At 22.6% G+C, this 24,130-nt stretch overlaps 2 protein-coding genes across 7 annotated transcripts in view; one reads left to right on the forward strand and one right to left on the reverse strand.

Moving 5' to 3' along the window:
• Window positions 1-4: 4 nt before the first annotated feature.
• On the reverse strand, window positions 5-1,835 carry LOC122512586 (chymotrypsin-1-like). The gene is made up of 4 exons (XM_043628541.1): window positions 1,693-1,835; window positions 1,289-1,602; window positions 432-683; window positions 5-322 (listed from the first exon to the last, which is right to left on the reverse strand). Exons 1-4 carry the CDS (start codon window positions 1,742-1,744, stop codon window positions 161-163), a joined length of 780 nt encoding a protein of 259 aa, XP_043484476.1. The 5' UTR covers window positions 1,745-1,835; the 3' UTR covers window positions 5-160.
• The window catches only part of LOC122508402 (zinc finger protein GLI4-like), a 27,638-nt gene continuing 4,973 nt past the window's right edge, over window positions 1,466-24,130 (forward strand). For 3 of the 6 annotated variants that reach the window (XR_006302399.1, XM_043622117.1, XM_043624752.1), the window contains exons 1-6: window positions 3,655-4,261; window positions 4,689-4,847; window positions 12,930-13,186; window positions 15,942-16,234; window positions 16,691-16,994; window positions 19,406-19,617. Coding sequence is in view for 5 of the 6 variants with exons in the window: in XM_043622117.1 (XP_043478052.1) it covers window positions 4,121-4,261; window positions 4,689-4,847; window positions 12,930-13,186; window positions 15,942-16,234; window positions 16,691-16,994; window positions 19,406-19,617 (1,366 nt within the window). In the remaining variant the exon portion in view is untranslated. Of the gene's footprint in view, window positions 1,588-3,654; window positions 4,262-4,688; window positions 4,848-9,394; window positions 10,488-12,929; window positions 13,187-15,941; window positions 16,235-16,690; window positions 16,995-19,405; window positions 21,171-24,130 lie in introns of those variants that run through there. The other 3 variants (XM_043622867.1, XM_043623680.1, XM_043625532.1) reach the window with 3 other exon arrangements.

The following is a 24,130-nucleotide window of genomic DNA, read 5'->3' on the forward strand; positions in this document are numbered from 1 at the left end:
CTATTTTCTGTTCTTATATAATTATAATTACATGGTTGCTACAATATTCTTTAGGGTGAAGGAAAAAGTCAACATTTTGTCTGAAAATCAGGGAAGAGCAAAATTAAATTTTATTTTTGTCGCTGCTCTGAATTTTCATATCGATTTTGACGATAAGGGTTCAAAAATTTTTACATTTTGATCTTTTCATTTCTTGCAAAATGAAATTTTTGTATGAAAATACATTGGTGTAGACATCGGGAAATCCTCGGGCACATGGAACTACCCAGGAAGCAATGCCAACGACTTCTTCGTTCACAACTAGTGGTCCACCACTGTCTCCCTAAAAATTAAGGTAAATATTTTTAAAAATTGAAACTGTAACTCATTTCTTTCTTTAAATCTTTTTTATTTGAAAAATAATTATTTTCAGATTTTGGGAAATTTCTTACCGAACAAGCTCCACTTCCCTGCTGCTGCTTCGCACAAATTTGCTCCTGATGAAGTGAAAATGGAAAATGCTCATTACAAGAGGTGGAAGGACAGACCAAAGTTCTTAATTTTTGAAGTTCATTTGGAACTGTTTCAAAATTTGGAAAAATTAATCCCCATCCTGACGCAATTCCTTCGGATTCGGTTCTCAAATTTTTACTCGGAAGTTTAATTTTATTTTGAAAGGAATTAAAGGACATTGACTTTGTTAACTGTAAGAAAAAATTATTTTATTTAACTTGAACTGTTTTATTTAATTTAATTTAACTTGAATTTTTAATTTAATTTAATTTGAGTTTTATTGAATTTGACTTTTTAAATTTAATTTTATTGAAATTTAGTTTTTTAATTGAATTTAATTTGACTTTTCAAATTTAATTCAATTGAGGCCTTGGATCCAATAACTCGCCCGACGCTCGGAGACACGCGCTAATGCCAGTCGGGTAGCAGTGAGTGGCCCAGAGGCACTCACTGCTCACTGACTGGGAGTTGCGCGTTCCTCTGAGCGTCGGGCGAGTTATTGGATCCAAGGCCTCAATTGAAATTAAATTTCTTAACTGAGTTGAATTTGACTTTTTAAATTTAATTTAATTAAAATTTTATTCTTTAACTGAATTGAATTTGACTTTTTAAATTCAATTTAATTTGTCTTTTTAAATTGAATTTAATTGAAATTTAGTTTTTTAATTGAATTTAATTTAATTTGACTTTTTAAATTTAATTTTTTAACTGAATTGAATTTGACTTTTTAAATTCAATTTAATTTAAATTTAATTGTTTATTTTAACTTCCTTTTATTCTATTTTTAATTACTTACAGTAATGATGGCAATGTCATTGTGCCACGCAAATTCAGGTCCATCTTTGTATTCCGGATGAAGGGAAATTTTGCAGATTTTATGGAATTGTCCACCTTGAAATAATTCGTTTGTTCCACTGACAATTGACAGCAATTTAAGGGAATCTTCGTAATCTTGAAGGCAATGGGCAGCTGTTAAAATATGCGAATTACTAATTATCGAACCACCGCAAATATGTTTTCCATTCATTCGCAGTGACACTTGATATGGAAATTCACCAGGATTTGCAGGCCAACCACCAACTATTTTTTCTAAAGGTATTGCGGCGTTTTCTATAAAATATTTAAATTCATAAAATTCGATAATACGATTAAATTTTTTTTTGTCTTGAATTGACAAAAATCAAAATAATTTTTTTTTACCTTGAAAATTAATAGCGACAGCAAGAAATAGAATTAATATTCGATAAAACATTCTGAGAAAATTTTTTATTTTAAATATATAATATTATAAATTTTAAAATTCAAATTGAATAAAAATTCTAAATTTTAAATTAAATCTGAATTTGAAACTAAATCTAAATTTTAAATTCACGAATTTAAAAACTTGAATTATAGCAAAAAAATGAAAATTTACTGAAATAACGTTAAACAAACTTTTTATTGACTGTTTTCTTAATTAATTGTTTAAAAAGAATTAAAGTTTCGTTTATATATGAAAAAAATACGTGTCATTCAGATAATGATTCATTTTAAATCAGTTTTTAGAAATATACTTTTTATTTAAATTCGTTATTACCCAGAAAATACTATTAAGCAAAATGATTATTAAATAACTGGAAATTATTATTATCATTATTATCGTTACTATTACTAATAAAATTTCAAATCCTACTTCTGATTATTCTGAGAATTAATCATATTTCAGTCGAATATTTTTATAATTTATTATTAATAAATAATAACATTCTTTGAAAGAATTCAAATATTTTTCTAAAAAGCAGTAAATAGTAAAATTTTTTGCAAAAACTCAATTATTTTCCAAAATTTTAATAAATCTTTGGAAACAATTCAATTTTTTTTTAAATAGTAAAATCTTTGCAAAAATTTTATTATTTTAAAATTTAAACAAATTTTAAGGATAAAAATAAATTTTTTTCTTAATTCGTTATAAAAATTTTCAAAATAATTCAATTATTTTCTAAAATTTTAATAAATCTTTCCAAATAATTCAATTATTCTTATAAATGGTAAAATTTTTTGAAAAAATTAAATTATTTTCTAAAATTTTAATAAATTCTTCAAAACAATTCAATTATTTTTTTTATAAATGGTAAAATTTTTTGCAAAAATTCAATTATTTTCCAAAATTTTAATAAATCTTTAGAAATAATTCAATTATTTTTTTAAATAGTAAAATTCTTTGCAAAAATTCAATTATTTTTAATACAATTTTAATCAAAATTCATGATAGAACTTAATTTTTTTTTAAATTTTTAATAAAATTTTATCAAAAACATTCAATTATTTTTTATATTCTAATAAAATTTCTTGAACGAATTTATTATTTTACAAAAATTGTAATAGAATTCTGAGAAGAATTTAATTATTTTTAAAAATTTTAATAAATCCTTCGAAACAATTCAATTATTTTTATAAATATAGTAAATTTTTTTGCAAAAATTCAATTATTTTTTATAAATAGTAAATTTTCTTGCAAAAATTCAATTATTTTCTAAAATTTTAATAAATCTTTCAAAACAATTCAATTATTCTTATAAATGGTAAATTTTTTTGGAAAAATTCAATTATTTTCTAAAATTTTAATAAATACTTCAAAAAAATTCAATTATTTTTTTTATAATTAGTAAAATTTTTTGCAAAAATTCAATTATTTTAAATACAATTTTAATAAAATTTTATGGAAGACTTTAATTATTTAAAAAATTTTAATAATATTTTTCGACAAAATTCAATTATTTTTTATATTTTAATAAAATTCCTTGAACGAATTAAATTATTTTAGAAAATTGTAATAAAATTCTTTGAATTCAATAATTTTTAAAAAATTAATTTTAAAATATTTAAAATATTTAAATATTTAAATACTATTTAAAAACTAAAATTATTAAAAAAAAATTAGGAAACAAAAAAAAATCTACTTTTTTTTAAATTATTACAAATTCGTAAAATTATATTTTTAAGAAAATAATTTGAATAGAATTTATTTCTTGATGCTAAAAATATTATTCTTAAGAAAATAATTATTTTGCCTTATTATTTTCATATTTTACAATTTGAAAAAATTTGAAATTTGCGCCAAAAGCAAGCAAATTTTTTTGAAAAATATTTACCAATTGATGGTAAAACAGTGTATTAGGAACAAAAAATTATTGATTTAACGCATAACAAAATTGCTGTTTATAATTTTCAAAGAAATTAGAGTTTAGAAGAATGATTATTTTGTGAATTGTACAGAAACATAAATTTATTATTTCCATCTAAATATTCTATACAATTAAAAGTACACAATACATAATTTTCGCTTTGTCTTGTCACATATATATGTATATATATAGAAAAAGCAAAAATGGCGAACTTTAGAGTCGGTCGGCTCCTCATGTGTTAAAAATTCAACTTTTTTTTTTAAATACATTAATTAGTATATATCTTTCTATTTTAAAGAAATTTTGCAAATTTACTAATTTGTGTGTCTTGATCTTCTATCTAGTGGAATTGTGTTCATTATCGTTAAATAGTTATATTTCTATATATTATTAAAAACGCAAGAAGGATATTCACACTTTTCCTAACCTATAAATTCTGAGTTTGTTTGGGATTTGGCGAAACAATGGCAATGAGTGAAGACTTTAATTTCTCCGAGCTCTGTAGACTTTGTTCATTGAAAAGTAATCATCAATTGCAAATTTTCGATAAGGAAGGTGAACAGCGGCAATTGCTTTTTAAAATACGCTCTTGTATTCCCGCAGTGGTGAGTAATTTTTTTTTCGAGAAAAAGATTTACAAGAATCACAAGAATAAAGAATTCATTGTTTACAATTTTATATTTTATCTATTGGGATTTTAAATATGAAACACTTTTAATTAAATAAATCATTTTTCGTAGATTTGATACTATACTATATTTTGAAATTAATGTTTTTCGTTTTTTCTTAAACAGTATTTATTTATTTACAAATTTTGTTTGTATTTTAATATTTAATTACTTGACAAAAACAGGTTTATGCAAAATCGAAATATAGATTTATATTTAATTAATTTTTTATTTAATTTATTTCTATATTTAATACTTACTTCTTCCATTAAAAGTCGCGTGAATTTTTTCGTTTTTTACAAAATTTAGAAAAGAAAGAAAAGCAGCTAATAAGGGAGGAAATAATTTCACGATTGTTTTTCAGATAACAAAAGAGGATGCATTACCAAAAAATATTTGTCAAAGATGTGTCTATAAATTGGATATGTTTTATGAGTTTCGCGTGAGTTGCATGACAACGGAGACTGTTTTAAAAAGTTACGCCGACAGTATAAAGCATCTTGCTGCAGTTGTAAACAGTCAGGTGAGTAATTATTTTTAAATAGTTATTTTTGAAGCTAATCTTGAATAATTCTTTATTTCTTAGACGAATAGGCACAAAAATATTAAAATAATTCACTGGAAAAATAAAAAAAGTTCATATTTTCACTTAGAATGATAAAAGTGTTATAAAGTTGAAAAAAGGTTCGAATGATGTACAAGTTTACATGTTGTAAAGTTAAGATTATAGAAATTACACAAAAAGTATTAAAATTATAATAAAATAAATTTTTTTATTTTCTGAAATTATATATTCTTTTCTGTATAATATAATTATGGAAGAAATGAATAAGACAACTCTAATAAATATAAGGCTTAACCAATCTAGTATAAAGTTTAATTCAAAATTTATATTTATTAAAGAAATAATATTTCATTTAATAAAAAAAAAATTGATTTAAAAAAAATTAATGTTAGTCTAACGTTTTCAAATCTTCGTTCATTCCCATGAACGCAATGAGAGAAAACTTAGAGAGAAAATCCTAGCAATGAGAGAAAACTTAGGGAAAAACTCAAGTTTCATTTTGGTTCCACTTAGAGCATCAGTTCTGGCATACATGAAAATTTATGGTCATTTGAAAAGAAGGGAAATAAAATAATTTCAAGTAAAAGAAGAAATAATGACTCGACAATGTTCGGTCAACAATTTTCATCTCAGTTTAAAGTCTTCGGTACAAGGGCATCTCTGATCAATTCACAGAGACCTTGATTGCCTTTTTTTACCTTTAAAACTTTTTTTTCAACCTTCTCTTAATCTCACTACTTATTTCTTCTGGTTATTCTCAATTATTGCGAATTAAACTTTCAAATTTCGTTTCTATTTTCCGAAAAAGTAAATTCTTTTTTTTGAAGTAATATTAAAAAAAATTGATTATTCAATCAATTTTTTTGAATATTACTTCGAAAATAAAAAAATTTACTTTTTCGGAAAATAGGAACAAAATTTGAAAATTGATTAATCAATCAATTTTTTAAATATTACTTCGAAAATAAAAAAAATTACTTTTTCGGAAAATAGGAACAAAATTTGAAAGTTTAATTCGCAATAATTAAGAATTATAATTATAATATAAATAGAAATATGAATATAAATATAAATAGAAATATAAATAATATAAATTTAAATAAATAAAATAGAATTCTAGAAATTTAAAATTTATTTCAAAATTGTTATTTTATTTCTCGGGGATTAAAAATTGGAGACTTGAAAACTTCTAGAAAGCTCTAAAGAGAATTTTTCTCAAAATTGTTATTTTATTTCTCATAGAGTAAAAATTTGAGACTTGAAAACTTTTCTAGAAAGCTCTAAAGAGAATTTGTTTCAAAATTGTTATTTTATTTCTCGTCGATTAAAAATTGAAGACTTTTCTAGAAAGCTAAAAAGAATTTTTTTTTTCTGAAAAGAATTTGAGTAAAATACGTAAAAATTGTTTTTAATTGATAGAAGAAAAATTATTTTTTAAGCACAGTTATAATGAGAAAATTAAATTTCTTGGACAATGTTACAGGAGTTGGATTTTGCATTTTTTTTCTTTCGTCCATTGTCTGGACTTGGACAATCGTATGTATGGTGCATTCATTTATGAAAGAAAAGAGTGAAAGAAAAAAGAGAGAAAGAGAAAAAAAATTCGAGAATGGATTGAGAGAGAGAAGAACGAGTTATGAGAGCCGTCGCGACGCTATTGATCGACGCGACTCGACTCGACCCTGCGCGTCGCTTTTGCAACAGAAAGCGAAAGTCAATTCTCTTTTCTTTAGTGTCTAGTCTAGTCCTGTCTCTGTCTGTTAGCTCGAATTATTGCAGTTCACCTCTTTTCTCTCTTCTTTTTTTTTTATTTTGCATTGTCAGTCTTTGTCTTCTTCATATTCCTTGCATTTTCTCTTCCCCTCCTCCTAACTTGTTTCTTTTTTTTCCCTTTCTGCATTCGCTGTTCTTTGCCAATGCATGGGATCTTACTGGTTACAGGTGTATATCTGCTTCTTTCACATTGGCGAGTAGAAAAAAAAAATCCCAGCATCGTTGAAAACCTGTTTTGTTCCTACTGAAAATTGAAGGCGAATGAGCTAAGGAGGCAAAGAAGAAGAAGGGTTTACTTCTTGACATTACTCGATCATGCCGAGGGGGAAAACGAGATTTAAATCCTATTGAAAAACAGTTACTTGTTCCGCTTGTTCTGCTTTGGCTTTTGAAAAAGAAAAAAATTGCTTTTTGGAATTTTTCGAATTTTGTTTTTTTCCCATCGAGGGAAAATTGAAAAAATTCGTTTTCCAGAAGGGACTGGTTTGTCTGGTAGAGATAGGATTGGAGAATGGTGGAAGAAGGTGAAGGGCTTTTCTTTTCGCTCGTGTAAAAAGAGAGAATTTAGTTTTGGTTCGATATGCATTCTCGTTGCATTTATCAAGGTTGCTACAGGTCAGGAAAGTCGGAGAATTCAGGAAAAGTCAGGGAAAGTAGAATTGGTCAGGGAAATCAGGAAAAAGTCGGAGATTTCTTTTAAAAGTACTGGAAAAAATAAATCTTTAGAATTCATGAGAAAATTCTAAATTTTGGTGTCTTTTTTGTGTGCCTCCTTTTTTATTTTTTATAAATAATAAAATTCTTCTCAGGAATTTAATTATTGTTAAAAATTGTAATAAAATTCTTTGTAAGAATTCAATTTTAATAAAATTTGTCGAAAGAATTGAATTGTTTACAAAAAATTTAATACAATTCATCATAAGAATTCTATTAGTTAAAAATAATTGAATTTTGGAAGAATAATTGCAGTTGTAATTTTTAGAAATAATTAAATTTTTCAATTGGTTTTACATTGATTGAAATTATTAAAAATTTTAATTCCTGTAGAAAAATAAATAACATTAAATATTTAAATATTACAAATAATAAAGATTTTCTCCGAAATTCAATTATTTTCAAATTTTTTTTTATAAAATTCTTGGCAAAATATCAATTATTTTCCAAAAAAAATTATCCTCAATTCAATGATTTTTAATATCTAATATTTTAATAAAATTTTCCAAAAGAATTCAATTATTTAAAAGAAAAATGTTAATAAAATTTTGTGCAAATATTTCATTATTTTCATAAGTAGTAAAAATTTCACCAGAATTCAATTATTTACAAATCGTTTATATTTATTAAAGATTTTTGCAATAATTCAATTATTTTCATAAAAATAATTCAATTATTTTCATAAAAATAAGAAAATTATTTTTTGAAATTCAATTATTTTCGTAAATAATAAAATTCCTGTTAGGGATTCAATTATTTTTAATACAATTTTAATTGAATTCCACGAAAATTTCAATTATTCTTAAAAATTTTATTAAAATTCGTCAAAATATTTGAATTATTTAAAAATTTCTTTTGTAAAATTCCTTTTAGGAATTCAATTATTTTTAATACAATTTTAAGAGAATTCCACGAAAATTGTAATTATTCGTAAAAAGTTTATTAAAATTCGTCAAATGAATTCAATTATTTAAAAATTTGTTGATCAAATTATTTTTAAAAATTCAAATTTAAAAACACTCAATTATTCTTTAATTCAGTTTTAAAAAACATTCAATTTTTCAATAATTCATTTTTAAAAAACATTAAATTATTCAATAAATTATTTATTTTTGTATTTAAATAATTGAATTCTCGTGTAATTTTCTAATAAAAATTGATTTTAAAATTAATTTCAGTTAAAATTTTATATAATAATTGAATATTAATTAATAATTGAATTTTTATAGAAATATTTGAATTTTGAAAAGGTTTCAAATTAAAATCTTTGAAAATTTGAATTTTTCTTACTTTTAACTAACAAATTTTGTAGAAGTAATTTTTTTGAAAAAGTTTAATTGAATTTTTTTTTTTTTGAAATTATATGATGTTTTTACTTTCTGATATTTATTTAATTAAAGAATTTCCGAATAATCAAAATTTCCGTAAAATTGAATTGTTGACAAATGGATTTAAAAATTCTCAAATAAGAACTTTTTCAAATATTATTAAAAATATTTGATTTAGAGAAGAATTTTAGTTAAAAATTCTAGAAAATAATAATTGAATTGAAATGATGAAAATAATTTTGAAGAAGTTAGAGTAACAATATTCTTATAAAATAAAATATTGATTTTATCACTTGGTCAACTTTAATTATTAGAAAACATGAAGAAAACGATCACTTCGACTCTTCGAGTCGGAGTGATCGCTTTTTTCATGTTTTCTATTAAATATTTTTATAAGTTGTTCAATTTCAAGAAAGTTTGAATTTGAATGTTTCGAAGAATCTTAATTCCTGTGGAAAAATAATAATAATTGCATATTTATTTAAAAAAAGAAGTTATTGATGTTTATGAATAATTTTCCAATTACAGAAATTCGTTAATAAATGCAATAGATTTTTTTTCAGTTATCCAATAATTTTTAGAGTGAAGCAGAATATTTTTTAGGATCTGGGAAAAAAGTGAAAATTTTGTTCGAAAATCAGGGAAAAAGGAAAAATAAAATTTTTCTGTGGCAACCCTGATAATATATCCTTCTTTTGGATTTTTATTCTGCGCGTGCTCCCCGCGAGAGACTTCTCTCGAGGTTCTCAATGTCAGTGTCAAGGTCAGCGGGCCGACGCACTACAGTCGATTGTGGCGGCACCAGAATCAGCAACAACGTCAGGAGCAACGATCAGGGCGAGACACTTGAGCAGTTAGCGATTTGATACAGAATCTCTCGCACGTTGTGCCCCGAAAACACCAATTGGAATTCCGAAACTTCACTGATAAACTACTTTCCCTTTTTCTATCCCTCTCTGTACCTCGATTTTACTCTTTAATCAACGCTTTTCATTCTCAACATGCAAATTCACTTTTCTTGATGAGAATTTATTTCGCAAAAATTCAAATTCAAAATACAGAATTTTTCCTATTTTTTGAGAATTTTTTCAAAAGACAGCAGATAGTTTTCTGCTTATTTTTCTAGAGAGTCAGAATTTTAATTTTCGTATATTAATATTTTCTCTATTTTCTTTTTTGTTCTAAAAAAAATTATATTCGTAATATATCATCAGAACAAATAATTACAGAATACTTTCGTAATTTTTTTTTCCACACTAAAAATTCTTTTCTCATTTTTTTCGCAAATTTTATTTATAGGAAAAAAATACAGCTACCGAGTATATTCGTCTCTCTTATATTCTTTCTTCTAAATCTTTTCTTGAGGGTTTTTTTTCTCTGCTTTTTTTTTTTTAATCTTTGTCCTCGCCAGACTCCTCACATCCTTCTTAAAATTCCCCTCTCGCCAATATAGTGGTGTTTGTATGTGTTGAGTTGACCGCACGTCATTCTCTCTTTTCGTCGTTTTCCCTCGCGATCTTGGCAACGGATAAAATCACTGAAGAAAAGTACCGGGTGAAAACGAGAGTGAAATTTATTGTGTGCGCGCGAGAGTCGCGTGAAAATTAAAAAAAAAAAAGAAAGCAGTGAATCGTGTGACTTTTTGTGATTGATTCTCAGTGAATGGAATTTTAAAGGAGAAAATGTTGATGAACTAACAGAGAAAGAGAAATATTATTTTTTCAAGTTACAAGAAACATCAATCAATAATAGTGCGAAAGAGAAAATGGAATTTTTCGAAACAGTATTTATATTTTTCCTCTTTTTTTACCATACTTAGAATATTCTGATAGTAATTATTTTTTCTTTCGTTTATCCGAAAGTTTTGAAGAAAATTAATTGACTTAAAAAATCTGACTTCAAAAATGAAGAATAATTTAATTGTTAATTTTCTAGATATAAATTTTGATTATACTTTTACTGGTACATAATTTTTTGAAAAAGAAAAAAATTTAGTTTATTATTTTGTTTTGAGTTTTTTTTTTGTTTATTTTTTTCGAAAGGAAAAACTCGAAAGGAAACTTTTGAAATTAACTAAGGGAAAATTATTCGAAAACAATAATTGACTAGATTAAATTACAAATCGCCGAAGATATTTATTTCTCATACACGGTGAACTTGTATTTCAGTTAGAGTATTGATCGTTATAGTCGGAGCAGTAAATTTCGCGTTTCAAAGAAAAAAGATTAAATAAAGAAAGGAAGCCGTAGGTCATTGTACGACATAAACTGCGTTGGCGGTTTAATGCATTATTTACACTTTTACGACTTCTTCAAAATTAATTTTACTCGGACAAGAAGTTCTTTTGTCGTTTCGTAAATTTCTTCCTTCACTCCACTCTAATCGAGCAGGAATAATTTCAAGCCTAATATTAATTTTTTTCATTTAAATTCTAAATTCATATCGATATTTATCAAAATTCATCCAATTACTTCTTAAACGTATACTTTTATTTGTATATGAAAATTTAAAAATTTAAGATTCAAACTTCAAAAGATTCAATTATTAACTAATTTGCGAATTAATTACTCTTGTTAGGCAATTTCAAAAATTTTGATAAAATTATTCGAAAGAATTCAATTATTTTCTAAAATTTTAATAAATCTTTCGTAACAAATTCAATTACTTTTTTAAATAGTAAAATCTTTGCAAAATTCTAAAATTCAATTATTTTCAAAAAAATTTCACGAAAAAATTCAATTTTTTTCTTAATTTTTAATAAAATTTTTCGAAAAAATTCAATTATTTTCTAAAATTGTAATAAATTCTTCTTAACAATTGAATTTTATTTATAAACAGTAAAATTTTTTGCGAAAATTCAATTATTTTTAATACAATTTTAATAAACTTTCATGAAAGAATTAATTTTTAAAAAATTTTTGACAATATTTTTCGAAAAATCCAATTATTTTCTAAAATTTTAATAAATCCTTCGAAACAATACAATTATTTTGTTTTGAATTAAATTATTTTTATTTCAAAACAATTCAATTATATTTATCAATATAGTAAAATTCTTGGCAAAAATTCAATTATAATTATTCAAAACAATATCACGAAAAAATTCAATTTCTTTCTTAATTTTTAATAAATATTTTTCGAAAAAATTCAATTATTTACTAAAATTTTAATAAATCCTTTGAAACAATTCAATTATTTTTTTCAATAGTAAAATCTTTGCAAAAATTCAATTATTTTCTAAAATTTTTATAAATCCTTCGAAACAATTCAATTATTTTTTAAATAGTAAAATCTTTGCAGAAAATTCAATTATTTTCACAAATAATAAAATTATTCACAGAAATTCAATTATTTTTACTACAATTTTAAATAAATTCCTCGAAAAATGGAATTATTCTTAAAAATTTTATTAAAATTACTTTAATAATTCAAAATTTTTAAAGGATTTCAATTATTTTTGAAAATATGTGAATTTCTGTCGCGAATTTTATAATTTACGAAAATAATTTAATTCTTACGAGGAATTTTATTAACATTCATGAAAACAATTGAATTCTTTTGGCAAATTTCATTTTATAAAAATTAAATTAAAAAAAAATAATCAATAATTCAATTAATTATTTATTTTTGTATTTAAATAATGAAATTCAAAGAAGGAATTCTATTATCAAATTTTTTGATAAAATTTTTTACAACAATTCGATGATTATTTTTTTGCTATTATTTTGTTTAATTATTTTTATACAATTGTAATTATTTGTATAATTTTTACACATTTATATTGTATTTTTATTTATTTATATTGTGTTATATAATTTATGAAAATTCAAAAAAGGCTGAAATCGTATTTAGATAATTTATATTTTATGAACATTGAAAAAAGATCGAAATTTTATTGGATAAATTATATATTATAAAAATTAAAAGAAGAATGATCGAAATTGTATTAGATAATTCACATTTTTTGAAAATTGAAAATAGATTGAAATTGTATTACATAATTTACATTTTACAAAAATTGAAAAAGGATTGAAATTGTATTAACTAGATAATTTAAATATTTTACGAAAATTGAAAAAGTATTGAAAATTGTATAAAGTAGATAATTTCTATTTTACGAAAATTGAAAAAGGATTGAAAATTGTATTAAGTGGATAATTTAATATATTTTTGATGAAAATTGAAAAAAGATTGAAATGAAATTTTCCTCATTTGTTTTTTATAGATTGGAGAGAATAAGGATAATAAAATGTCGAACGGTACTCAGCAGCAGCAGCAACAACAGAGAACAGCGTATGTTGAGGCTCATGCCGTGGCTCATGCGGCAGTGCAACAACACATGGCGCAACAAGCAGCTCAGGCAAGGTTAGCAGGACCAGGACCCGCTGCAACACCACAGCCACCTAATCCGACCTTCACTTTACCTGATGATGGTCTCGGATATGATGATGGAGTTCGTGTCCTTCGCTCCATTGGAACCTGGTACATACAATACTCATTAAAAATTTCCCCTTAATCTATCCATACAAATTTCCATCTCATTTCAAATCGAACTCTTCAATTCAATCGAAATAAATTTCATTTCCATTTCTCATTATTTTTCTCTTCAACATTTTTTTCTTTTTTAAATTTTAATTCTTTTTACTATTTTTTCTTATTTGTTCTTATTTTTTTTTATTTTAATTCTTCTTGTTATTATTTCTTCTTATTTTTGTTTTGAATTTTAATTCTTCTTGTTATTATTTTTTCTTATTTGTTCTTATTTTGTTTCATTTTAATTCATCTTGTTATTTCTTCTTATTAGTTCTTATTTTCTTCTAATTTGTAATATATAAATACTATAAGCATAAATTTATTTATTTTTAATGTACAATGGGTACCAAGAAATTATTTTTTAAAATTAAACTTTGAGATTAACGATCACTTATTAATTAGAACATTAATAATTAATTATTAATTATTAGTTATAACAATTCTCTTATTAATTATCAACGATCGTTAATCTTAAAGTTTTATTTATAACTAAGACTACCGAGTGATAAAGTCAAAAAATTACATTAATTAATTTATTTTTTACGAAATTAATTAGTATTTTTTTATTTATATTTAAATTAGCAAAAGTACACGGGCAATTTTGAAGCTCATTGTTAGTTACAAAAACTCTTTTTGAAATTAGATGAGAATTTTTTTTTTCAATTTAAATACAATTTTTCAAAATGTACTTAATTCTTCAAAAAATACGATTTTCTATTTCAAAAATAATTTTTAAAAGTTATAAATTATATTCTTTTAAATATAAAATTTATTTCGATGAAATTTAGACAAAACTTTAAGATTTCTTCATTTTTTAAAATTATTTTTTGGGAATTCAATTATCTTCAAATAAAGCATTTTAATTATTTTTATAAATTTTTATTAAAACGCTTCTAATATTCAATTTATTTTCAAAATTTTAACTGAAATTCTTTTTTAAACCAACTTTTATTAGAAAATTCTACGAATATTCCATTATTTAAATACAAAAACAAATAATTGAATAAATGATTATTTTTTAAATTGAATTTTTATAAAGTATTTTTTATCAAAATTTTAAAAAATAATTGAATTCATTCATAGAATTTTAATTAAATTTTTAAGAATAATTTCATTTTAAATGAGAATAAAATTCTCAGGAGAAATTCAAATTTTTTTAATACAATTTTAATAACATTTTTCGACAGGATTCAATTATTTTTTTAAATTTAAATAAAATTCTTTGAACGAATTCAATTATTTTTAGAAATTTTAATAAAATTCTTGAAAACCATTCAATTATATTAAAAAATTTTGATGAAATTTCTCCAAAAAGTTGAAGTATTTTTAAAAATTTTATTAATATTCTTCGTGAGAATTCAAGTTTAAGAAAATTTTTTGCAGCAATTCAATTATTTTCGTAAATAATGAAATTCTCGGCAGGAATTCAATTATTTATAAAAATAATTGAAATCCTTTGAAAAATTTGAATTTTAAAAATAATTGAATTGTTACAAAAAATTTTAATAAAATTTTTGACAAAAAATTAAATTCATTCAAGAAATTTAATTAAAAATGTATTGAAAATAATTATTAAATTCTAATATATAAAGTATATCAAAATTATTTTAAATATAATTGAATTCTTTCGAAGAATTTTAGTAAAATTTTTAAGAATAATTCCATTTTTCGAGGAATTTATTTAAAATTATAAATAATAAGAATTTTATTATTTGTGATAATAATTGAATTACTGGAAAGAATTTAAATTATTTATGAAAATAATGGAATTATTGCGAAGAAATTTATAAAAGATTTATAAATGATTGAAATTTAGCGAAGAATTTTATTACTTTCGAAAATAATTGAATTTCTTCGTACAATTTTATTATTTGTGAAAATAATTGAATTTCTGGGAAGAATTTCGATTATTTATAAAAATAATGGAGTTATGGCGAAGAAATTTATAAAAAATTAATAAATAATTGAATTTCTGCAAAGAAAATTCATTACTTTTGAAAATATTCGTATTTCTTTGAAGAATTTCGATATTTATGAAGATAATTGAATTCTTGCAACGAATTTTATTAAAAATTTTTTAAAATAATTGAATTCTTGAGAATAATTTTATTATTTTAAAAAATAATTGAATTCCTGCGAATTATGATTTTTTATAAACATTATTTTTTCAGAATTTCTAAATAAAATTTGCAAATTTAATTCATTTTTTGTTTTTAGTAAATATTTGAATATTTATTTTTATTTAATGTTAGAATTTTTCGCTGATTAAGAATTATAATTATGAAAGAAGATTTCGACTTTAATCTTCTTTCATAATTACAATTTATTTTTGTTTATTTGTCCTAGGAATTAAAATTTTAATCTAATTTCAATGTATGTAAAACCTTTTGAAATTAAATTAAAATTAGAAGTACATACAATTCTTTCAGTTCTTGAAATATTTTCTGAAATATTAACTGAAATTCTTTTTCAAGTCAATTTTTAATAAAAATTTATAGGAGAATTCAAGTATTTAAGTACAAAAATAAATAATTGATTTTTAAAAATTGCAACATTTTTTTTTTACTTTGAGAAAGAAAATTCGTAGACTATTTAAGATTTTGAATAATATTTGATATTTTTCTTTTTTTGAGAAAATTTCCTTACTTTAATAAGTTTTTGGAATTTACAGAAGGTTAATTTGTCAATTAAAATGTATCATTAGGTCCCCTGAGTATTCGGCAGCGATGCGACCAGCAGGAACAATGCCTGCTTTTCCAGGATCAACGGAACAACAATTTGGAAATGGCCGAGCGCCGACAATAAATCAACCACTACGAAATGCGAACACTATTGGAATTCGACCAGGATCCGTTTCAAAGGCAACGAATACTGGTGAACCGACGACGAAAGCATTTGCCTGCACAGTTTGCGGAAAAGGACTCGCTCGTAAAGATAAACTTGTTATACATATGCGAATTCACACCGGCGAAAAGCCATATTCGTGCGAAGTTTGCGGTAAGAATGAAAATTTATAACCAACCAAAAGTCAATTCAAGTAGATTTCAAATATTTACTGATATCATATGTATGACTTTTTAGCATTTTACATTTTCCATAAATAAATTAACATAATTTGTCAAATTAAAGTATTTTTTGATTTTATTTTTAAATTTCGTCTGTTAAGTAATTAATTATAAAATAAGGAAAAGGGAAAACATTCGGACAATGAATAAAAATATTTATTTACTCCAACGTTTCGAAACGTTGGAGTAAATAAATATTTTTATTCATTGTCCGAAATGTTTTCCTTTTATTTTCGTTATTTTATAAAAGATCTCGGACGTTAAAGATTATTTAACTAATTAATTATAATGTATTTATATTATAAATTATAAATTATTTATATAATTTATTTATATAATTTATTTATTTAATTTAAACTTAAAATTAATTTCTCATTTTTCTTTTCAGGAAAAGCATTCGCTAGAAGAGATAAACTTGTAATTCATATGAATAAATTGAGGCATAGACCGGGAGTAACGCCACTTTCAACTCCCGCTCCTCCGAATGTTGAACAACAACAACAGCAGCAACAACAACAGCAACAACAACAGCAGCAACAACAACAACAGCAACAGCAGCAACAACAACAACAGCAGCAACAACAATCTCGACAGGATCCAATTCATAAATTAAAAGAAGAACCTATGAGTTGGTCCTGTGAATTGTGCGGTCGAGCACTTGCTACCAGAGAAGAGTGGACGCAACATGCACGGTAATTAAATCAGAATATTTTTGTATTTAAATAATTTAATTCTTGTGAAACTTTCTGAAAGGAATTGATTTAGATAAGAATTTCAGTTGAAATTTTTATAAATTAACTAGTAAAATGTTACGATCGAAACACGGAATTCAATTTATTTCTATTATGCAAATTAAAATTGTTTTTATTTATAAATATTAACTTTAATCTTTTTTATAAATGTAGATTAAAAATTTTTAAAATTCACTTATAAAAAATATATTATTTTAATTTTAATTCAATTATTCAATTAGGTATTATTTTTTGTAAAAAATTTTGATAAAATTCCACGAAAGAATTGAATTATTTTTAACAATTTTTAATAAAATACTTTGGATAATAATAATACTTTTTATCGAAAGAATTCAATTATTTTTTTAAATTTCTAATAAAATTCTTTAAAATTCAATTATTTTCGATTCAATTTTAATAACATTTTTCAAAAGCATTCAATTAATTTCAAAAATTTTAATAACATTTTTCGCAGAAATTCAATTATTTTTAATACAATTTCAGTAAAATTTTTCCAAAGGATTCAATTACTGTTTTAAATTTGTAATAAAATTCTTTGAATGAATACAGTTATTTGTCAAAATTTTGATAAAATTCTTCAAATTAATTTCATTATTTTCAATAATTTAAATAAAATTCTTCAGAAAAATTCAATCATTTTTACAAATAATAAAATTATTTGCAAAAATTCAATTAATTTCAGAAATATAAATAAATTATTTTAAAAAAATTTTAATATAATTCTTCGTAAAAAATTATTTTTCTAAATAATAAAATTCTCGGCGGGAATTCAATTATTTTAACTTTGAATAATTTTACTTAAAAATTCTAAAAATTACTGAATTTTGGAAAAATTGCAGTCGTAATTTTTAGAATTTATTTATTTTTGAAATTCTGAAGAAATGAGTTGTCTGAAAAATTATAATAAAAATTCTCTTAACAATTTCATTTTTCATAAAAAAAAATAAGAATTTTCTCTGAAATTCAATTATTTCCAAAAATTTTAATAAAATTCTTAGCAAAATTATGATCATTTAATTTTCATTTTCAATTATGAAAATCATTGAATAAAATTCAATGATTTTCAATATCTATCCAATATTTTAATAAATTTTTCCGAAAGAATTCAATTATTTAAAAAAAATTTTAATAAAATTCTTTGCAAAAACTCAAATTATTTTCATAAATAGTGAAAATTTCACTGGAATTTAATTATTTACAAATTTTTTATATTTATAAAAGATTTTCGCAATAATTCCCTTATCATCATAAAAAAAAACATTTTTTTACAGAGATTAAATTAGTTTCCTTAATAATAAAACTCATTTCAGAATTTCAATTATTTTTTATACAATTTTAATTGAATTCCTCAAAGAATGTAATTATTCTAAAAAATGTTATTAAAATTCTTTTAAAAAATTCAATTATTTAAAAATTTCTTATAAAAGTCTTCGCAATAATTAAATTATTTTCATAAATAATAAAATTCCTCTTAGGAATTAAATTATTTTTATTATAATTTTAATTAAATCCCACGAAAATTGCAATTATTTCTGAAAATTTTATTAAAATTCGTCGAATGAATTCAATTATTTAAACATTTGTTGATAATATTCTTTTTAAAAATTTAATTTTAAAAAACATTCAATATTCAATAAATTTTTAATTTTTTCTAATAAAAATTGATTTAAACATGAATTTCAGTTTAAATTTTAGATAATAATCGAATATTAAAAGCATTACAGCATGAATTTTGAGAAATAATTGAATTTTTAAAAGGTTTCAAATTAAAATCTTTGAAAATTTGAAGTTTTCATACTTTTAACTAATAATTCTGTAGCATTTTTTTTTTGAAAAAGTTTAATTGAATTTTTAAAAAAAAATTTTTGATGTTTTTCTTTTCTAATATTTATTTAGTTGAAGAATTTGCGAATAATCAAAATTTCCGTAAAATTGAATTGTTGACAAATGGATTTAAAAATTCTCAAATAAGAACTTTTTCAAATTTATTCGATTGTTTTAAAGAAGAATTTTAGTTAAAAATTTAGAATTGAAGTTTTAAATAAGAAAAGAAGTTAATGTTTTTTTTGGAACTAAGGGAAATAAAAATTTAAAGTTTTTTGTTAATTCTGAATAAAATAAGTTTCTTTTTTTCTATTAATGTACAAAAATGAATAGGTTATTTTATTTTTAATCGATTCAATTATCGGCTAAAATTTTTAGTCAATCGATAGAAATAATTTGTTTAGATTTAAAGATTATATTTCTTAATTTTTTTATGTACCGAGTTTTCAAGGTTTTGCAACCTTGAAAATTAAATACTAAATTAGTTTTTAAATTAAAATTATTAATGAACAATTTATTATTTGCAGGTCACATTTAGAAGCGTCGGTGCCTCCGCAACACGCGGCACCATATTTTGCGGCCTCAGCGGCTCCATCGCAGCCATACACGCCAGATAGAAATTTTTGTCCAATGTGTCGCATTGACTTCAATGATAAGGCTGAATTCATGTTCCATGTACGCTCGCATTTTGAACCACACGCACAACAAACGGGAACGCAACGCTCGACATTGAAACAAGGTAATGATCCTGCAACTGCGGAATTAATCGCCCGAGGACTCGTCGATCCTTCTGGGCTTTGCAGCTAGAATTTTCCTCATTCTCACTCAACGATGTCGATCCGTGTCTTACCATAGTACAACTTTTATGACACTGTCTTCACATTCTTGACCATTTTTTTTTTTTTTTTTTTTTTTTTTTTTTTTTTTTTTCCTCTTATGCGTAGCTTGGTATGAAAATTGTGATCATAATTTTAATAGTTTTATTTTGATTCTAAAGGATACGCCAATTAACGAAGAAAATTGCAATTTGTTTTTGAAATTGAATAGAAAATTGATTCAATTTTCTTTTTTAAGAAATAATTTTTAGGAAGAATCTAAAAATCAAGTTAAAATAGAAAATGTTTGAAAAAAATTCGGTAACATCGTAAGTAGTTTCTTGGGTATCCTTTATTATTAATTTCTTTTTTTATTTGCAATTTTATCTACATGAAGAAAAAATTAGATTAACGCTAAATTTTATCATTTTTGATTTTCATCTTTTTTCCACTATTTACTTTTTCGAATATTTAAAGACAATTATATATAAAATTTCTCTCGTGAATTGAAAATTGAAAATTAATAAATAGATTTTATCGAAAAATCGTCCAAGGTTAATAGTGGAAAATTGCTGAAATTATAGTATTAAAAAAAATGAAAAGAAAAGCTGAACAAATATTGACAAGTTGTCCGGAGCAAAATCAAGAGGAAGATTGGTGTCTAAAATTCAGTTGTCCGAGTAGAAAATTAAATTTGCATTTTTTTTCGTCAAATTTTGGAAAAATATTCGATTTTTTGCATCTCACAAAATTTAATATTCACTTGAGTAAAATATTTATTTAAAGACGTATTTTTAGTTTAAAGTGAACTTTAGGTAAACTTTAAGTAAACTTTAAGTTAACTTTAAATTCTTAAAAGTTAATTTTAAACCAAATTTTCAAATGTAACTAAAAGAATATTTTTGACTGAAACAAATTTCTCTTTTGTGAGGCTAAACTTTTTTTCGAACCACTTCCTCTTGTTGCTGTAGAATAGAAAAAAAAGTAGACTTGATTAAGAATTTGATGTGCCTCCTATTCTTGAATTTACAATAATGTAGAAATTTCAAATTTTGGTGCAGATTTTTTTATACAAACATGACCAAGAGTCCGACTGATATATTTAGAAATAATTCTTTTAGTCGAATTTCTCAAGAACAAAGGAAAAGAAGACTTAACTTTTTTAAAAATAGTTTTATCATTAAGGAATTATTTCCTTTTTTTTTCTTTTTACTGAAACTAGTAATACGTGTACTTCCTCTGTGAGGAAGCAATGAGAAAGCAAAAATCATATTAAACAATAAGTTTTTGATTTTCTACTAGTTTCAGAAATATTTTTTAATCAACTGAAACAATTTGGGGCATAATAAACAATTTCAGGGTGGCCACATGTCAAAACAAAATTTTTAACAGTAAAGTCAGGGAAATGACAGGAAAAAAAATTTTTTGTTAGTAAAATTTAGAAAATTGAGATTTTTTCGAATTGTTTTCAAAAATTTCAACTTTTTCCACTTTTCTTACAAATATTGCAGCTAAATATCATATTTTTTTTAGTATTTAATTAAATGTAACTCATTTCGATTTTTATTGTGCAAAAAATGATAAACAAATCTTTCGAAAATTATTTTTTGAATCATTTTTCTATTTAAATTTTCGAAATATACAATTAAAAGGATTTTGAATAATTGAAATTTTGTAAAATTTTATGGCAAATAATAATTTTTTTTCAACTATTTTGTTAGAATTTTTAAAAATCAACTTTTGAAAAATTTTAATTGTAAATTTTCAAAAAATAATTGAATTATCAAAAATTTTAATGAAAAATCTTGAAACGTAAATTTAAAAATGAAAAGTAAAGAAAATTAGCTTTTAATTTTTCAAAATTCACTATTTTCAGAACTTTTTATTACGTATTTTTGAAAATTCAAATACATACAAAAGATAATAATATCTTAGAATTATTTTTAATATTTTGGAGAAAAAAATCATTGTTCAAAATATTTTATTAAAATTCATCAAGAAATTAATTAGTTTTTTTTTAAATATTACAAAAACTCTTTGAAGAAATTCAATTGTTTTCGAAAAATTAGATTAAAATATTTTTTAAAACTACTTAATTATTAGAATTTTTTTGTCAGAATTTTTGTAAAATTTAATTACCTTCGAATAAAGGAAATAAAAATTTACTTTTTTGGATTTATTAAAATTTCGGAGAAATCATGGTCATTAAAATTCTTTAAAAATTTGATTATTTTTTGAAAATAATATACCTTCATAAACTGAAGAAAAAAACATGGACAAAAAAATTGGATTTTCGTAATTAAATTATTTAATTCTCGAACTCGTTCTCGAAGAATTTTCAGAAAATTATTGAAAATAATTGATTTATAGATGAAGTTTAATTGAAAATTATAGAAAATAATTGAATTCAAGAAAGGTTATTGTTGTAATTTTTAGAAATTATTAAATTTCATAAATTTTACTCATTTTCCGAAAAACTTTTATATTTTCAAAATTTTGTCAGGGAAAATAATTTTAAAGTTAGTAAATTATCAGGCAAATATCAAGGAAATTGATAAACTGAAACTTGTGACCACCCTGAATTTCTAAAACTGAAACAATTTTGTGACATAATAAACCATTTTTTTAAAACTGAAAAAATGTGGCATAATAAAACCTTCGAAATTTCGAATAATAATGGAAAATAATAACACAAAATATTGTTAATTAGAAAAGAATTTCGAATTACATTGTGATAAGAATATTCCAATAACGAAAGGAAACGTATATTGTTTTGTAAAAAGTTTATTGTCAGTATTTACCTATTTTGTAGGAAATTTTAATTGAGTGCTTCCAGTAAAAGAAAATGTCGAAATATCTTTTTAATCTTTAATTTAGTTTTATGGAATTTTAATATTAACGAATAAAATTTTTAATTCTTCTTTTTTTTAAGCACAAACAGTGTATAACAATTTGTTTATTTTAATATTTACTTTTCTAGTGTCTAATGTGAAGTTTAATTAATATAAATTAATTTTTTACTTTTTCACTTGTCGAATAAGGAAAACTTTATCGTAAAGATTAGACAGAAACGAAATTAAATTGGAATTTAATTTTGACTTTCAATTCTTGGAGTAATTTGTTTTTTTATAACTATTGTTTATTAGTTAAGAAAGTTTTTGAACGTTTATTTTTATTTTTATGTATTTTGGTATTTATTTCGAAAACGAAATAAATACAAAGATACAGAAATAAAAATAAAAATTTTTAATTCAATTTTAACATTTTTATATTATTTTCATAGTGACGCAAAATTTAAATAAAATTCGTTCATTCGAATGTTTTGGAGTATGGAAATTAGTGAAGAAATGTAAATTTTAAGTAGTTTAAAAATTAGTAAATTTGTTGAATTAATGTGATTAATCTTTTTTTTTAATATTTCGAAAATCGATGCAATTTTTTTATTAGTTCTTTAAAAAATCAAAACTATTAAATTTGAGGATGCAATCGCATTATTTTTATGCCCGTTTATACATTTAAATAAATAAATATTTAGAAGAGAAAATAATTGACGAAAAAAAAATAAGTACGTGAAAAAAAAATGATTAAAGGAAGGGAAAGAAATTTTCGTCTTAATGCTGACAATGAACTTTTATAGTGGAAACTATTTTTATAGTAGAACTATTTTTTTTCTAATATCTAAAAACTTTGACTGCATTTTTGATACTTTAGAGAATTGTGAGAATTATTTAGTTGAGATTAAATACACGGATTGGCAGGCACATCGACATATACATATTATACATTATCGTAAGAGCTAGAATTAGAATTAATGTTTCTTTACTTTTATTCTTGTCACGAGGAGTGAACGTTCCATTGCCTCTAATAGCTGTTTTAGACTACTTTTTATACCGTTGATGTCACGCGCAGCTAATCAGAGCCAGTATAAAATACTACCGTAATTATATTACACACGATGTATACTCAACTTTATAAATAAAAATTATTATCGAACAATAACAATTGATTGATAAAATAATTTTAATCTTTCGATATTTTTCCGTAAAATGTGAATTCAATTCGCCTGTTAATTATTTTGTTAATCGAGTTTTTGTAGAGAAAATAGGGAAGAATTTTTTTTTTTCTATTTTCTCTACAAAAAATTCAATTAAGAAATAATTTACAAAAAAAAAATATAGGAAAGAAAATCTTTCTTTCCTATTTTCTCTACAAAAACTCGATTAAGAAATAATTTACAGAAAAAATAAAGTAAGAAATAAAAAAGAAAAGAAAGAAAATTAGAAAGAAAAAATAAAGAAAAAAAATACGAAATAAAAGAAAGGAAAGAAAGAAAATAGGAAAGAAAAAAGAAAAGAAAGAAAATAGAAGAAAAGAAAGGAAAGAAAAAAGAAAATGATTAAAGGAAAGGAAACAAGTTTGACTTAAATATACTTCAAT

This window comes from Leptopilina heterotoma, unplaced genomic scaffold, assembly GCF_015476425.1.
Source record: "Leptopilina heterotoma isolate Lh14 unplaced genomic scaffold, ASM1547642v1 Lhet_0, whole genome shotgun sequence".
Classification (NCBI taxonomy): Eukaryota; Metazoa; Arthropoda; class Insecta; order Hymenoptera; family Figitidae; genus Leptopilina; species Leptopilina heterotoma.

Coding starts and splice junctions, on each gene's coding strand:
- LOC122512586 (XM_043628541.1), bottom strand. CDS start 1,744: ATGTTTTATCGAATATTAATTCTATTTCTTGCTGTCGCTATTAATTTT. Junction 684..1,288: donor ATGACATTGCCATCATTACT/GTAAGTAATTAA, acceptor TTTTTCTTACAG/TTAACAAAGTCAATGTCCTT. Junction 323..431: donor AGGGAAGTGGAGCTTGTTCG/GTAAGAAATTTC, acceptor CTTAATTTTTAG/GGAGACAGTGGTGGACCACT.